Raw genomic sequence first — 14,656 nt, forward strand, 5'->3', positions numbered from 1 at the left:
AAAATTTGTAATTAAGCTTATTAAATAATGTCAATGCAAGCCTTGGTTTTATCATCCAGCTCCATAAAGAATTAGAAAGCCCTCCAATAACTTTGTTCCCATAAATAAATTAATAATTTAATAAATTAAAAATAGTATATATTAGTATGACTTTACAGAAATATAAATATTTTATATTTTATATTATATACTATATAATAAAATATATTAGAAAAAGCTAAATTAGAAATATATTATATAGAGTTTAAAAATATATATTATACAAATATAGAATTAGACTAAAGTATGCAAATTATATCATTTATTTTCAACTAAACTTCTTATAATATATTTATATTTATAATTAATTTATTAGTATGCAACTTTGGTTCCATTTAAATGTGTGTACTACTATTATACTATAGCAATGGTCACTACTACAATTTTTATTTTTTTTTACATCAAACATTCTACAATGATTATTTAACAACTAATGCAAAAAGTAATTAAAATTATTAAGTCTAAGTTTAAATATAATTATTTTATTTATTTAAGTGTGAGATAAGAGAATCAGCATGAAAATATTATTAACATAAATATATTTTCGAAATGAATATTTTTAAACATAGATGTAAAAATGGAAATCATAATCTGTTCTCTAATAATTCCCAAGGATGATTTGACATTTTATTATTATTTCTTACTCATTGAAAAAATATGGTAGTCGGTAAAGGTGGACCCAGTTGAATCCTTTTAAAGGATAGTGAGACAAAACTTTCTAAAATGACTTGATTGTGGCGTTTGAAAAAAAAAAGAGATATTTTATTTATATAATTATATTATTTATATTTAATATTATTAATTATATTAAACTAATTTATAAAAGAGTGTAAATCAATTAAAAAGCATTATATTTAGGGAAAGAGGGGTATTAACTTTCATTTTCTTTGTTATGTTATTTTTTTATATATAGTTTTTTATTTGTATTATTTGTTATGGACATGTTTGATTAATCATGTAAAAAGTATTTTTAGACACTGAATGTATTTTTGGAGAGTAAATTCAATTCAATGATATGTTTAATAAATTTTAAAGTACGTTTGTATATTAAAGTTTTGTCTAAAAGCCCAATTTTATTAAAAAAATTAAATTGTTTTTCAAATTCGATTTACAAAATTAAGTTTAATCTAAACTTAGATTTAAAACTTCTCTTAATCTAAATATACAAAGTATGAAATATTCAATATAACTTCTCTTTGAAAAATTGATAATAATGCAAGTGGAGCCCACATCCGATTCAATGCCAACGTGGATGCTAAAAGATCTGATCAGCTTTGGGGCACACACTGTCAGTAATCAGTACAATGACGTTTCAGCATTCAGTGCATGTCAATAATAATAATAATAATAATAATAAAAGAAATATTTCAGAAACTTGAAAAAATGTTTTGTTATACCGAAAATAAAAAATATTTAACATTTATTTATAATAAATAGACCAAGATAAAACAGGAAAGGATGATTAGATAAGTTTCAGCACATATCCGTAGGAAAAAAAAAACTTTTCACCAATGTGCGTATATACTCTGTCTTTTGAAAAAAGTGAACACTCAACAATGACAAATTAATTTTGGTAAGACGAAGATGAATTAAAAAGTGAATATTTAATTCTAAAAATTTTGAATTTCTTGGGGAATTGGAATCAGAATGAGAATAACAATAAAAAAAAAATGGTTGGTGAAGGTGGTAATTTTGTAGAAAAAATGGGGTCCATTTACCAACAACGACTATGTATAAACCAAACCAAACCAAAAACAAAGGGATTTCACAAAAACATTTGGTGCGTACTCAGCTGTGTCTGTTTGCAATAAATAACTCTCACCTTTCTACCATTGCTCTGCACCTCTTTCTCCTTTTGTCAAATTCTTCTGTTCAACAGGTGTGTGCTTTGGAATCAGCATTTGGCTATTTGGTACAACTTTTCTTCCTTCCTTGGTTTCTATTTTTGGGGTTCAATTTTGATGAACTCTGCCACTGAAATCTTTGCCCTGTATTTAAGTATTTTTCTTGGATCTGGATTTGGTTGTGGAAAACCCAGTTGAGAATTTGGGCTGTGGTTACTGACTGGGGTGTGTGTTTTTTGCACTGTGGTGAAGTGGGTGAGCATAAAGTTAGCCTTTTTAATTTTATTCATTATTTTATTTTATTTTCGTGGGTGGCTGGCTAGTTTGCATTGGAGGGTGCTTTTCCTTGTTTGATTTCTGTGTATTGAATGTTTTGTTAACTTGGTAAGTGAAACTTGAATCACTGTTGGCTACTTTGTTGAAAGGGTTGTCTTGAGTGGATTAGCATAATGTGTGTTAGATGCATATGCTGGGAGTTTTATATGATATGATGCGTTTTGTTGTTTACTGTTTACTTTTATCTGTCCATTATAGACAAGGGCAAAATGAAAGTGGGATGCATAATTCTGTGTTATACTTGAGGAATTGGGGATGCTTCGTCTATTTGTAGGGTTTTGGGTAGATTTAAGAAAATGCTCCCAGGGAAGTCTGAGAAAGAAACCTTTTCATTTCTCTATCTGTAATTTTTAACTATTATCTTTTCCAGGTCTTTGCCAATGGATGCTAAGTCGGCTGTAGAATTAATGGAGTCTTCCTCAGAGGTTCATTTTTCTGGATTTCACATGGATGGTTTTGAGCAAAGAAAGGCTAGCATAGAACAACCAACAACCTCAGAAACTGACATGTATAAACAACCTTTTGTCATAGGTGTGCTTTCTTATGACAAACTGCCAAATAAGTTCACATGAGACCTTCAAGTTGTGTTACAGAGTACATGAATAAAATCACTACTGTTAAAGCACAATTTTGTGTTAGTTGAAGTAATAGAATTTCACATGGGTGCTACATATGTGTCAGGTCAAAATTCATGTCTGATGTGAAAAGAAATAAAAAATTCATCTTGCTTGAGTTATTAAAAATTAACATGAAATTAAATTACATAATGTCTTATGTATGGATATGAGTTCTAGCATCAAAATATCATTTCACCTAATCTCAATTTTACACGCTTTGCAAATTATGCCAATTAAAATAGCATGTTATATTAATAAAGTAGTGCTTACTTCATACTTGATGAGGTCCTAAATTTGGATACCTTGTTTTCAATTCTTACAACTTTTCTTTTATCTTAATGATTCTAACACTTATTTTTTGTCATATGATGCAGGTGTTGCTGGGGGTGCAGCATCTGGCAAGACAACAGTTTGTGATATGATTATTCAGCAGCTTCATGATCAACGAGTTGTACTTGTTAATCAGGTATTCAATTCTTTCTTTGTATACTTCTCAATGATCAAGTTAAAATTACATTAAGATTTACTATTTGTGATTTGGGGCCCATATGCATCCTATTCTCTCGATTACCTAAATCCCGTTGGGTTCTATTTTCCTCAGGATATTCAGAGAATTTTAAGGAAAGCTTTTGTTATCATTATTGTAAATTTATTTATAACAACATGATACATTACCCTCTGTTTATTTTATTAGTTTTAGTCTTCTAAGCTTCTTCCTGAACTTCTCTTGTATTAAGATCACATGCCTCTTTTTTCTTAAACTTCACTGCAACATGTAATAATATGAAGATATTATTAAACGTGATTATTTGGGTAGTACAGTCAAAATATACTCTGGATATGTCATTGATTATCTCTATTTATTTACTTATTCTATTAATTGTCCCTTTCTTCCTTTTGTCTTGTTTTTCTCTTTTTCAGTGACATGTTTCAAAATTAGCTAAATGTTTCTTATTGTACTTATATTGATAGATCAAGATTAATATATAAACTATTTGTGACAGGATTCTTTTTACAATAACTTGACGGAGGAGGAACTTACAAGAGTACAAGATTACAACTTTGACCATCCTGGTCAGTACTATTATACTTCTTTTGTCTGTCAATATTATTGAATTAGAAGATGGAATATTCTATGGCCTTGTCTGTGTTTATTAAAATGCACTTTGAGAATGAGGTTCCAAAACCTTAATCCATTCTCATGTTTTAGTCATTCTAGTAAACTAGTAAACTAATTATGAGCTCATTATCTAAAGCTACATTTAAGTAAATTAAAGGAATTCTGAAAATTCATTGGGTAGCAAGATAAGGAAAAATATATGACATTTTAATTTTCTTAATGAAAATATGTGGCCGTTCTTGTACTTATGTTGTGATGTTTAATCAGATGCTTTTGATACTAAGCAATTACTACGTGTTATGGACAAGTTGAAGCATGGCGAAGCAGTAGATATTCCAAAGTATGATTTTAAGAGTTACAAGAGTGATGATGTTTTAAGAAGGGTATATATCTGGAACTTCCATATTTTATTAGCAGTTTTAGCCCTCTTTCTTAAAATGCTAAACAGCTTAAGATTGACATACTGCTTCTGAAGTCGCACATATCTTGCAAAAGAAAATCTTTCTTCCTTTAGTGTAAATAACAAGTATACAATAGCGCAATCAAGCATAAAATACATTTTACATGATAGTCCAAATGCATAATTTTTAGTTTTACAAAGTTGTTGTCATTCTCATTTCATTTTGTGTTGCCTTATCGTGTTTTCAGGTGAACCCTTCAGATGTTATAATTTTGGAAGGCATCCTTGTTTTCCATGACCCACGTGTTCGGGAGTTGATGAATATGAAGATATTTGTTGACACAGGTCCTTTATTATTGTTTTTCCATCTTTAATTCAGAATTTATTTATTTATTGTAAATTTTCAGTTGTATTTGTTAGTTTGTAAGGGATATGGTTCATCTTTCGTCTCATGGAATTGATACTCAATAATCCACAGCATGATATAGGAAAATTCATGTTTTTTCATATTGTTCCATATCATTTAAGAATTTTTTGAGGGTTAGGGGTAGGGCATGGGATACTATGAGCAAGGTTGTTAAACTCGAGAGTTTATATAAAATTGTGGAGCCTCCGTAAACTTGACTTGTAGAGTTGACTTGTAAACTTGAAAGATTTTACCTAATATAATTATACAAACTAATATTAAAAATCTATTAATTATAGAAATTATATCATACAAAGATTCTATCATAATTATATGATTTCATATGCACATAACACATCATATTTTATAATTTATATCATAATTAATATTAGACAGAAATAATATCATAATTCTTTTCCTAAAAAAAAGAAGATTAATCATAATTTACAACTCAGTACTCACATAACACAATGCAGATTATATCTTATGTGCGTTTCTGGATTTTAAAACCAAATTATATTTTACGCACAGAAAAGTGAAAACAAGGAAGCTTAATGGAGTAACATACATGCTGAATGGATGAGTTGAATGGGCCGCAATAAGCTTTATATCATGTGAGGCAAGAGAGCTAAGAACAGAAACTGTTGGACCCTGATTTCTCCACCGAGTGGCAGGGAATGTGCAAGAGGGGACATGAGAGAGATGAGCTCTAAAAGTGAGCCCTAATCATGTGAGTGACCTGCACAAATCAATGTTGTTTTGCTCTAAATTTGTGAGTGGAGTTAGACTTGTAGATTCAGCTACAAACTCACAATTTTGAGTGATCTCTCCTGTGTTTTATTGAGTTCACCCAGAAATGGTTCCACAACCGATTCAACTCAATTTGCAGGTGTGAGCTCGTAAACTCATACGATTTTGCAAGTCAACACTTGAGTTTAACAACCTTGACTACAAGTCTATTACACTTTGATCCATCTTTGTATTTGTTGTTTTTTTCTTTTTTTGTTGGTTCTTGATTATTTTCTTAAGTTGTTACCTATGAGTATCTTTTAGTTATTTTATAAGCCTGTATATAAACTTTTCGTTTCATATTGTTATTAAATTGTTGTTCAATTGATTTTAGATTGTTATTATTTGTACTTCTACTTGCCAACTTGTTACCTATATGTCATTGTTAAGTTAAGCTGTCTTTACATTTTAAAATGTTCAGTGCAGATGCTGATGTTCGTTTGGCAAGAAGAATTAGGCGGGACACTACTGAGAAGGGTCGGGATATTGGAGCAGTTCTTGATCAGGTAGTAAATTTCTGCTACACCATTTGTGCTACTGTTAGCATATTTTGACTATTCATGCTTCTTTTTCACCTTGGTTATATTTACTTCATTGCAAGACTTGGGAAATGTTATTTTAGTTTCATGTTATTGGTTGGCTACTATGCAAATTCCTTAATCACTGGCAGACCTACATTGTGGCTAGGGGTGCACCTGTAGCCCCTCATTTTTTAAAATTCACCAATAAAATTTTTTTAAAACAGCAAAGTTATAAATAAAATCTTATATTTTTGTATTTTATTCCATCTATATTTATATATTTGAACCCACTGATCTTATTTTTTATAACTTGCCTCCACTGATTCAGGGTCTCGGATCCACCACCGTCCTTAATATTGAAACGTATGGTCATTCATTTTTTTATGGAATTAATTCATTAAGGATTGTTTTTTGTTTTTATAGTAATTTTAATCAAGCTATCATTTTCTTTATCAGATTTTGATGGTTAATATCTACCATTTAATGGATTTGTGTTGCTGATTCTTATGTAATACTTGTTGCAGTATTCAAAATTTGTGAAGCCAGCTTTTGATGACTTTATTCTTCCAACAAAGAAGTATGCTGATATAATTATACCCCGTGGAGGAGATAATCATGTGGCCATTGATTTGATTGTACAGCATATCCGCACAAAGCTTGGTCAGCATGACCTGTGTAAAATATATCCTAATTTGTATGTCATTCAGTCAACTTTTCAGGTACCCTGCAATTTATGGGCCTTTTCAATTATCTCACTTAGAACTCCAAACTTTTGATTTTGTCATTACAGTTAAACCATCTTGATAGTTGCTACTATGCAGATACGGGGTATGCATACCCTGATACGTGATGCCAAGACAACAAAGCATGATTTTATATTTTACTCTGATCGTTTGATTCGATTGGTAAGTAAACAGGTTTATTTTTTTTTGTTTCTAAACTTGGTGCCAGCATGCAAGTTTCTTTTAATTATTACTGATCATAATTGCTGCACTTGACCAGGTTGTGGAACATGGTTTGGGGCATCTGCCATTTACAGAAAAGCAAGTAATCACTCCCACTGGTAACATTTTTCAATACTTTTCTTGTAAGATTATTGTGATGTACTAGTTTTATGTGCTATTTTTTACGTTTTTGATCCTTGCAGCTAAAGGATTTAGCTGAATATGTTTACTACCTTAGCTTGCATTGTATCTACCATTGCAGATGCTCAATTCTTCTCCTTTCACCGGATAGTATTGTGGTTAATATGTACATTGGATGCCTAGTTTCTGATGTGCTGCCATATTGTCACAAATGAGGAGAACATAAACTACAAGTTCTCAACTGTATTCTACAAATATCTATGGCTATAGTTTTGGTTTTCTTTTCTTATTTTTTTGGTGTTAAACACTGTAGTCTTGGTATAGGTTCTACTAATAGCTATTGAAGTTGATCCAATAATGTCAGCATTCTTATATATCCTCCATTGATTTCACTTTTTCATGCCTTCACGTGATATGAAATCATGGCATGATATTCTAGTATACAAATTCATATTGAAAGGAGGCTTCCATGTGAAGGAATCTTTCTGTGAAGCAAATGTTTGTCATTTTGTAGTACTTGAGAGGTGTATTCTGTTTTCCATGATGTTAATTGCAACAATTGTCATGCTGAATTAAAAGCTTTGGTGTATGTTACCTTGTGGTTGTCATCTTCTTGTATTTACTAAAAAAAGTTTGTTTATGTTTGAACCTTCTTATGATAACTATTGATTCTTGTCCTCAAATGCAGGTTCTGTATACACTGGTGTTGATTTTTGTAAAAGGTTGTGTGGTGTCTCTGTTATCAGAAGGTATTAGTCTAGTCCAAAGCTGGAGTTGGTTGGGCATTTGATGGAATATTTTCATCCTTGCCTCAAAGAATTGACTAAAATGTTTTTCTTAATCAATCACGAATAATTCAATAAATATAGAAACAAATCTTTTGTTGATTTGAGTTTTAGAAATATCAAATGCATTAGATTGCATTTGGTGGCATGCCCTAAGAAACCTTGTGTGTCTCTCTGCAGTTTATAATTTATTGTTAAGAAATTCATTTTCTGTTATCATAATTAATAATTTAATATATGCTCATTTCAGTGGGGAGAGTATGGAGAATGCTTTGAGAGCATGCTGTAAAGGTATAAAGATTGGGAAAATTTTAATTCACAGAGAAGGTGACAATGGTCAGCAGGTTAGTTCATCTGCATCTATGGTTTGGTACAAATCTCTGTTTCACTTGGTGATACTGATATCTTATGCTTTGATCAATGATCAGCTAATATATGAAAAGTTGCCAAATGATATCTCAGATAGGCATGTGTTACTGTTGGACCCTATACTTGGCACAGGTTTGTCATTCTCTTTTGTATTGATGTTGCAAGTGTGTGCAACCTAATTGCCGTTACTGAGTAGCTCACATAATAATAATAAGATTGGATTTGAAAGAAATTGATTCTTGGTTTTGCTGGTTTTCATTTGAAATAACCTTGGAACATTTTCATCCTTAGGGAATTCGGCTGTTCAAGCAATTTCTTTACTCATAAAAAAGGGTGTACCTGAGTCCAACATTATATTCCTTAATCTCATATCTGTAAGTGACTAATGTCTTAGTTCCTCTGTATCTCTTGCTAATTTTCTTTTTACTGTGATTAATTCTCTCTTGCTTCTTTCTTTTTATTGTGTCGTTTAAATGGTTTTCATTTGATCGCTGCTCCTTTTCAGGCACCTAAAGGTGTGCATGTGGTATGCAAAAGTTTTCCAAGAATAAAGATAGTGACATCGGAGATTGAGATTGGTTTGAATGAAGATTTCCGTGTCATACCTGGCATGGGCGAGTTTGGAGATCGGTACTTTGGAACAGATGATGATGATGAGCAAGTGGTAGTTTCTTCCCAGTAGTTATTGTAGGGCAGAAGCAGAATCCACAATAATTTCAGTTGTTCATCGTTACCAGTGAGACTTCCTCTCGAAAATAGGTTTAAATTTGTTTTATCACTTCGTGTTGGGGTCTGAATTTTAGTTCTAAATCAATTTTGATTCTATTGGACCTTGAAATACCATTACGTTATCCTTTTGTTTATGAAAATTTTATATTACCTTTTACTATAGTACATATTTTTTCTTTAAACTTGTGTTGATTTCTTTTCTGATATACTTGTCTATGAACATAGTGCAAACCTACTATGCATGTTGCATCTTTGGATGTACAAATCTGGTTTGGCTATGTTTCTACAATTATGCTGAACTCTCTAAATATCTGTTTTGAACATCTTCATCAGCAATCAATCAATTGCCCTATTAATATAACAAGTGGAAAAGTCGTATCATCCACAATAGTGTATATATATATAAACACTAGGAACTGTATCTAATCTTGTAAGCATGATTAAGAATATTCATTAATAATTATAAGAAAGGATAACCTTATTAGTAAAATTCTAAAAACATTTCCATGCAAGTATCATTCAAGGCTTTTGGCTCCCACTACTTTGGCAAAGATTTTGCTGGTTAGGTTTAATTAAAAGGTTTTGAGATTTGGTTAGAAAAGGATGTTAATTTTTTCAAGGGCACTCCCTGCCTTCCTGTTTTTATTGGATAGGATGATTCTTTGGCCTCCCAATGATTTAGTTGCTAGTTGGTTGCTGATAGATGGTTATTTTTATTTTTTTATAGATTTTTTTAATTTTTTGATAGATAATATTTTTTTCTGGTTGTATTTTGCTCTTTTCATTTGAAAAAAAAAAGTGAGTCCAAGAATGATAAACACTAGTAACAAAAAAATTTAATATTCCAAGAATCTAATGCAATTTTTATTTTATTTTATAAGAGTACAAAGTAAACTTTGATCATTTATTAGATGTTTTAAACATATTTAAGCCTGAAAAAAATTATAAATTTAAAAAATTACGATACCATATTAACTCTTTGGGTCTATTTATTAAAAAAAAAACTCCTTGAATTAGTGTTATATTATAAATTTGAGTCTATAGTATTGAACAATAACATTTTAGGTTTTTATCATTAATTAAGCTACTAATTTTACTTTATTTATTTTTTAATATTCTAATTTGTCCAAAAACCTAGTAACCTTATTAAATTTATTTAAATTTAAATTTTGGTACACTATCAAAAAATTGAAAATACCTATTTATAACGGTAAATAAAATTCAATTCATTTCAATTTAAAAAGATAAAAAATAAATAAAACGAAATGCAAATTTAATTAATCCGTATTGATTTTACTCTTGATAGCTTAATACATATACATCCTAATTTTTTTTATTCCGGCTATTCTAACTCACTCAAACTCTTTTAATAAGTATTTATAAATTAAAATTTCTTTATGTCTTTACTAACTACTAACTGTCAATTTGCCCGCAATTTTGTAAAAATGGGTGCTATCTATTTCTCTTTATCTAAATCCTAAAATAAGTTAACTATAATGCGTGTTTAAGTAAATTCTAAGATAAAATATCTACACTTTAATAATTGAACTTGATGAATAATCCTATATTAACTTTATTTGTTTTGTTTGTAACAATGTAAATGTGGTGCTGAGTGTTGCCTTCAACATTACTGTGTAAATTATAAGGGAGGAGTAATTTTACCAAAATTTATTTTTACCAAAGTCAACTTCCACTGCCATAATTTTTTTACCAAAAATTTACCTTCGACAAAATATATAAAGATGAAAATTTGTAACTTATATTTTTTTTTCATGTTACATTTTTTCATTGGGGTGGATGAGATGAAGAGCCACGAAGGGGGTTGGGAATATAATCAATATGATTATTGCAACATTTTAAATTTTTTTCATTAACCTACTAATTTTACTTTTTTTTATTTCTCTATCCTAGTTCCCTCCCAAAATTATTTAACTAACAAAAATTATATTTTGGTACACAAAGATATATTTAAAAAGATAGAAACCAAATGCAAATAATCCTTAAGTAACTAACTATAATACAGCTATACTATATCTCTCTTTTATATTTGATGATAAGTCTCTCAAATATTTATTTATTTCGAGAAAAATCATTCGGTTTAGATATAGAATAAACATATGGTTTATTCATTAAGTTGAGAGCTAGTGTTGAGAGACTCGATATATTGTGATACATGGAAGATACTACTCATCATCAGTGGACCTATCGCCATGATTCATATATTATTTTCTTGTTATGGTTGATGTTGAGTTAAATGGAACAAGTGGGAGAATGTTGGAATCCCACGTTGCATTCACGTCCCACGTTCTTTTTTTATTTTATTATTTTGCAACATTTAGTTATTTTGAATCTGGTCCATTTTCCATCCACATTCATCCCATATCTTTACAAATATATTTGCAACCACCTTCAGTAACAAATCACGTACCCATCATTTATCTCACGTAGGACGGGGTGCTGTCAGTTTTGTATCACCAAACCCACTTCTCTATTCAGAAAAAATACATCATCTATTCAGAGTGAGTAAGGGTCTGGAAGAACAAAACTGTCTTTCAGGTTCGTGTGTGCGCCTCCCGTTCAATTTGCAATGGCTGGAGGTACGCTCGTATTTACAGTGTAAAGAACACAGGCATAGATATTGAAGTTTCATGGGCCAGCAGCATTGCATATGCAATTTTGAAGGAAAAATACATCTTGTTGTTGGTTAAGTATGAAGAAATGACAACGGAAATGCTGTTAGGTGCAAACATAACTCATGAATGCTAGGCACATTAGCTGTTGTAATCACAAAATTTTCATGCACAAATATGGAAGCAAACGTTTGTGACATTTGTTCAGTAATCTGTATTCATAAGAAGTTTGTGACATTATAATTTTTTGAACAATGTATCCTGTTTTTTTTTGTGCGATAATGCAGCCATCATGAGTGCGTTGATCTAATATGAGAGTTAAATTATACCATTACGCTATCCTTTTGTTTATGAAAATTTTATATTACCTTTTACTGCAATACATATTTTTTCTTTAAACCTGTGTTGATTTCTTTTCTGGATACTTGCCTATGAACATAGTGCAAACCTATTATGCATAAAATTAGCGTATAGGTTTATTTGGCAGATTGCATCTTTGGATGCACAAAACTGGTTCGGCTATGTTTCTACAATTATGCTGAACTCTCAGTTAGGAATGTATTAAAGATCTGTGTTTTGAACATCTTCATTAGCAATCAATTGCCCTATTAATATAACAAGTGGAAGAAGGTGTTACATCCCCATTAATATATATATAAACACCATAAATTGTATCTAATCTTGTAAGCATTGATTAAGAATATTCATTAACAATCATAAGAAAGGATCATAACCTTATTAGTAAAATTCTGAAAATATTAGGACTCTAGTTCTGATCATGCAAGTATCATTCAAGGCTTTTGGCTCCCACTGCTTTGGTAAGGAGTTTGCTGGTTAGGTTTAATGGAAAGGTTTTCAAATTTTGGTTAGAAAAGGATGTTAACTTGGGCACTATGTGCCTTCCTATTCCTATTGGATAGGATGGTTCTTCGGCCTCCCAATGATTTTTTGTTGTTAGCTGATTGTTTGTAGATGGTTTAAAAGATAGAAATTTGGTTGTGATTTTATTTTTATTTTTTATAGATTTTTTTAATTTTTTCTGGTTGTATTTTGCTCTTTTCATTCAAAAGAAAAAAGTGAGTCCAAGGATGATAAACACTCATAACAAAAAAAATTAATATTCCAAGAATCCAATGCAATTTCTTTTTGTTTTTTAAGAATACAAAACAAATTTTGATCATTTATTAGATGTTTCAAACATATTTAAACCTAAAAAAAAATTATAAAGTTAAAAAATCATGATACCATGTTAATTCTTTGGGTCTATTTATTAAAAAAAAACTCCTTAAGTCAGTGTTATATTATAAATTTGATTCTATCCTATTGAACAATAACATTTTGAGTTTTTCCCATTAATTAAACTACTAATTTTACTTTATTTATTTTTCAATATTCCAATTTGTCCAAAAACCTAGTAACCTTATTAAATTTAAATTTTGGCACACTATCAAAAAATTGAAAATACCTATTTATAATGGTAAATAAAATTCAGTTCATTTCAATTTAAAAAGATAAAAAATAAAGAAAACGAAATGCAAATTTAGTTAATAATATATCCGTATTGATTTTATTCTTGATAGCTTAGTACGTACATATACATCCCAATTTTTTTTATTCCGGCTATTCTAACTCACTCAAACTCTTTTAGTAAGTATTTATAAATTAAAATTTCTTCATATCTTTACGTAACTATTAACTGTCAATTTGCCGGCAATTTTGTAAAAATGGGTGTTATCTATTTCTCTTTGTGTAAATCCTAAAATAAGTTAACTATAATGTGAGTTTAAGTAAATCCTAAGATAAAATATTTACACTTTAATAATTGAACTTGATCAATAATCCTATACAAAATTTATTTGTTTTGTTTGTAACAATGTAAATGTGGTGCTGAGTGTTAGCCTTCAACATTACTGTAAATTATAAGGGAGTAGTAATTTTAGCAGTAAATAGATTCATACAATGACACACAAATTTAACATATTTGCATATTTGCATGCTGAATCAAAGTCAACTTCCACTGTCATAATTTTATTTTTTTTACTAAAAATTTACCTTAGACAAAATATATAAAGATAAAATTTAAATATTCATTTATTTTAAAAATGAACATTTATTAAGACTTTATTATCTAAATATTTTTTATCACAAAAATTCACACGGACATTTTTTTCTCAAATTTTTAAGGAATTTTTGAAATAAAATTATAAATTGAAAAGGTTGTCATTTTGGGTCTGTATTACAATATATAATGGGCATATATAAGTGTACATATAAGTCTTAGTATGATTATTGTATCACTTTTGTAATTCATATTATATATTGTATCACTTTTATCTTACCACGACGATACCATGCTCACTCTTTATGGAACACTGGTGGTGAAGACACATGCTTCCCTTTATCCTCCCCAGACAACTCCAAAGAAGTTTAATCAACAAAAAACAAAATCAAATTATAGAAAAAATATAGAGAAGAAAAGAAAAGAATAAAATTTTGTAGCTTATATTTTTTTTTTTCATGTTACATTTTTTCATTGGGGTGGATGAGATGAAGAGGCAAAAGGGGGATTGGGAATATATTCGGAATATAATCAATATGATTATTGTAACATTTTAAATTTTTTTCATTAACCTACTAATTTTACTTTTTTTTATTTCTCTATCCTAGTTCCGTCCCAAAATGATTTAACTAACAAAAATTATATTTTGGTACACAAAGATATATTTAAAAAGATAGAAACCAAATGCAAATAATCCTTAAGTAACTAACTATAATACAGCTATAATATATCTCTCTTTTATATTTGATGATAAGTCTCTAAAACTGTTTTAATAATGATATGATTTGGGCGCGCAAGTTTACAAAGACAAAATCTATCATAAGGATTACAATGAATCAATCTTTAAGTAACTAACTAACTAACATTTGGCGGTAATTTTGAAAAATTTGATGCTATCTTTTACCCTCTATACAAGGGAAACAGCCC

At 29.6% G+C, this 14,656-nt stretch overlaps 1 protein-coding gene across 4 annotated transcripts; it reads left to right on the top strand.

The window, feature by feature from the left end:
* Positions 1 to 1,795: 1,795 nt before the first annotated feature.
* On the top strand, positions 1,796 to 9,222 carry LOC114423560 (uridine kinase-like protein 3). Of its 4 annotated transcripts, XM_028390369.1 has the most exons (15): positions 1,801 to 1,951; positions 2,590 to 2,750; positions 3,211 to 3,302; positions 3,841 to 3,910; positions 4,224 to 4,339; positions 4,605 to 4,701; positions 5,978 to 6,057; positions 6,597 to 6,791; positions 6,894 to 6,977; positions 7,075 to 7,135; positions 7,846 to 7,906; positions 8,193 to 8,286; positions 8,371 to 8,443; positions 8,603 to 8,685; positions 8,817 to 9,222. In XM_028390369.1, the coding sequence occupies exons 2-15, from the start codon at positions 2,600 to 2,602 to the stop codon at positions 8,991 to 8,993; spliced, it is 1,434 nt and encodes a 477-aa protein (XP_028246170.1). In that variant the 5' UTR covers positions 1,801 to 1,951; positions 2,590 to 2,599; the 3' UTR covers positions 8,994 to 9,222. The 4 variants fall into 4 exon arrangements, with proteins under 4 accessions (XP_028246168.1, XP_028246170.1, XP_028246167.1 ...); XM_028390367.1 differs by having other exon boundaries at positions 1,796 to 1,918; positions 8,193 to 8,443; XM_028390366.1 differs by having other exon boundaries at positions 8,193 to 8,443.
* Positions 9,223 to 14,656: the final 5,434 nt, after the last annotated feature.

Source organism: Glycine soja, chromosome 8 (assembly GCF_004193775.1).
Source record: "Glycine soja cultivar W05 chromosome 8, ASM419377v2, whole genome shotgun sequence".
Lineage (NCBI taxonomy): Eukaryota > Viridiplantae > Streptophyta > Magnoliopsida > Fabales > Fabaceae > Glycine > Glycine soja.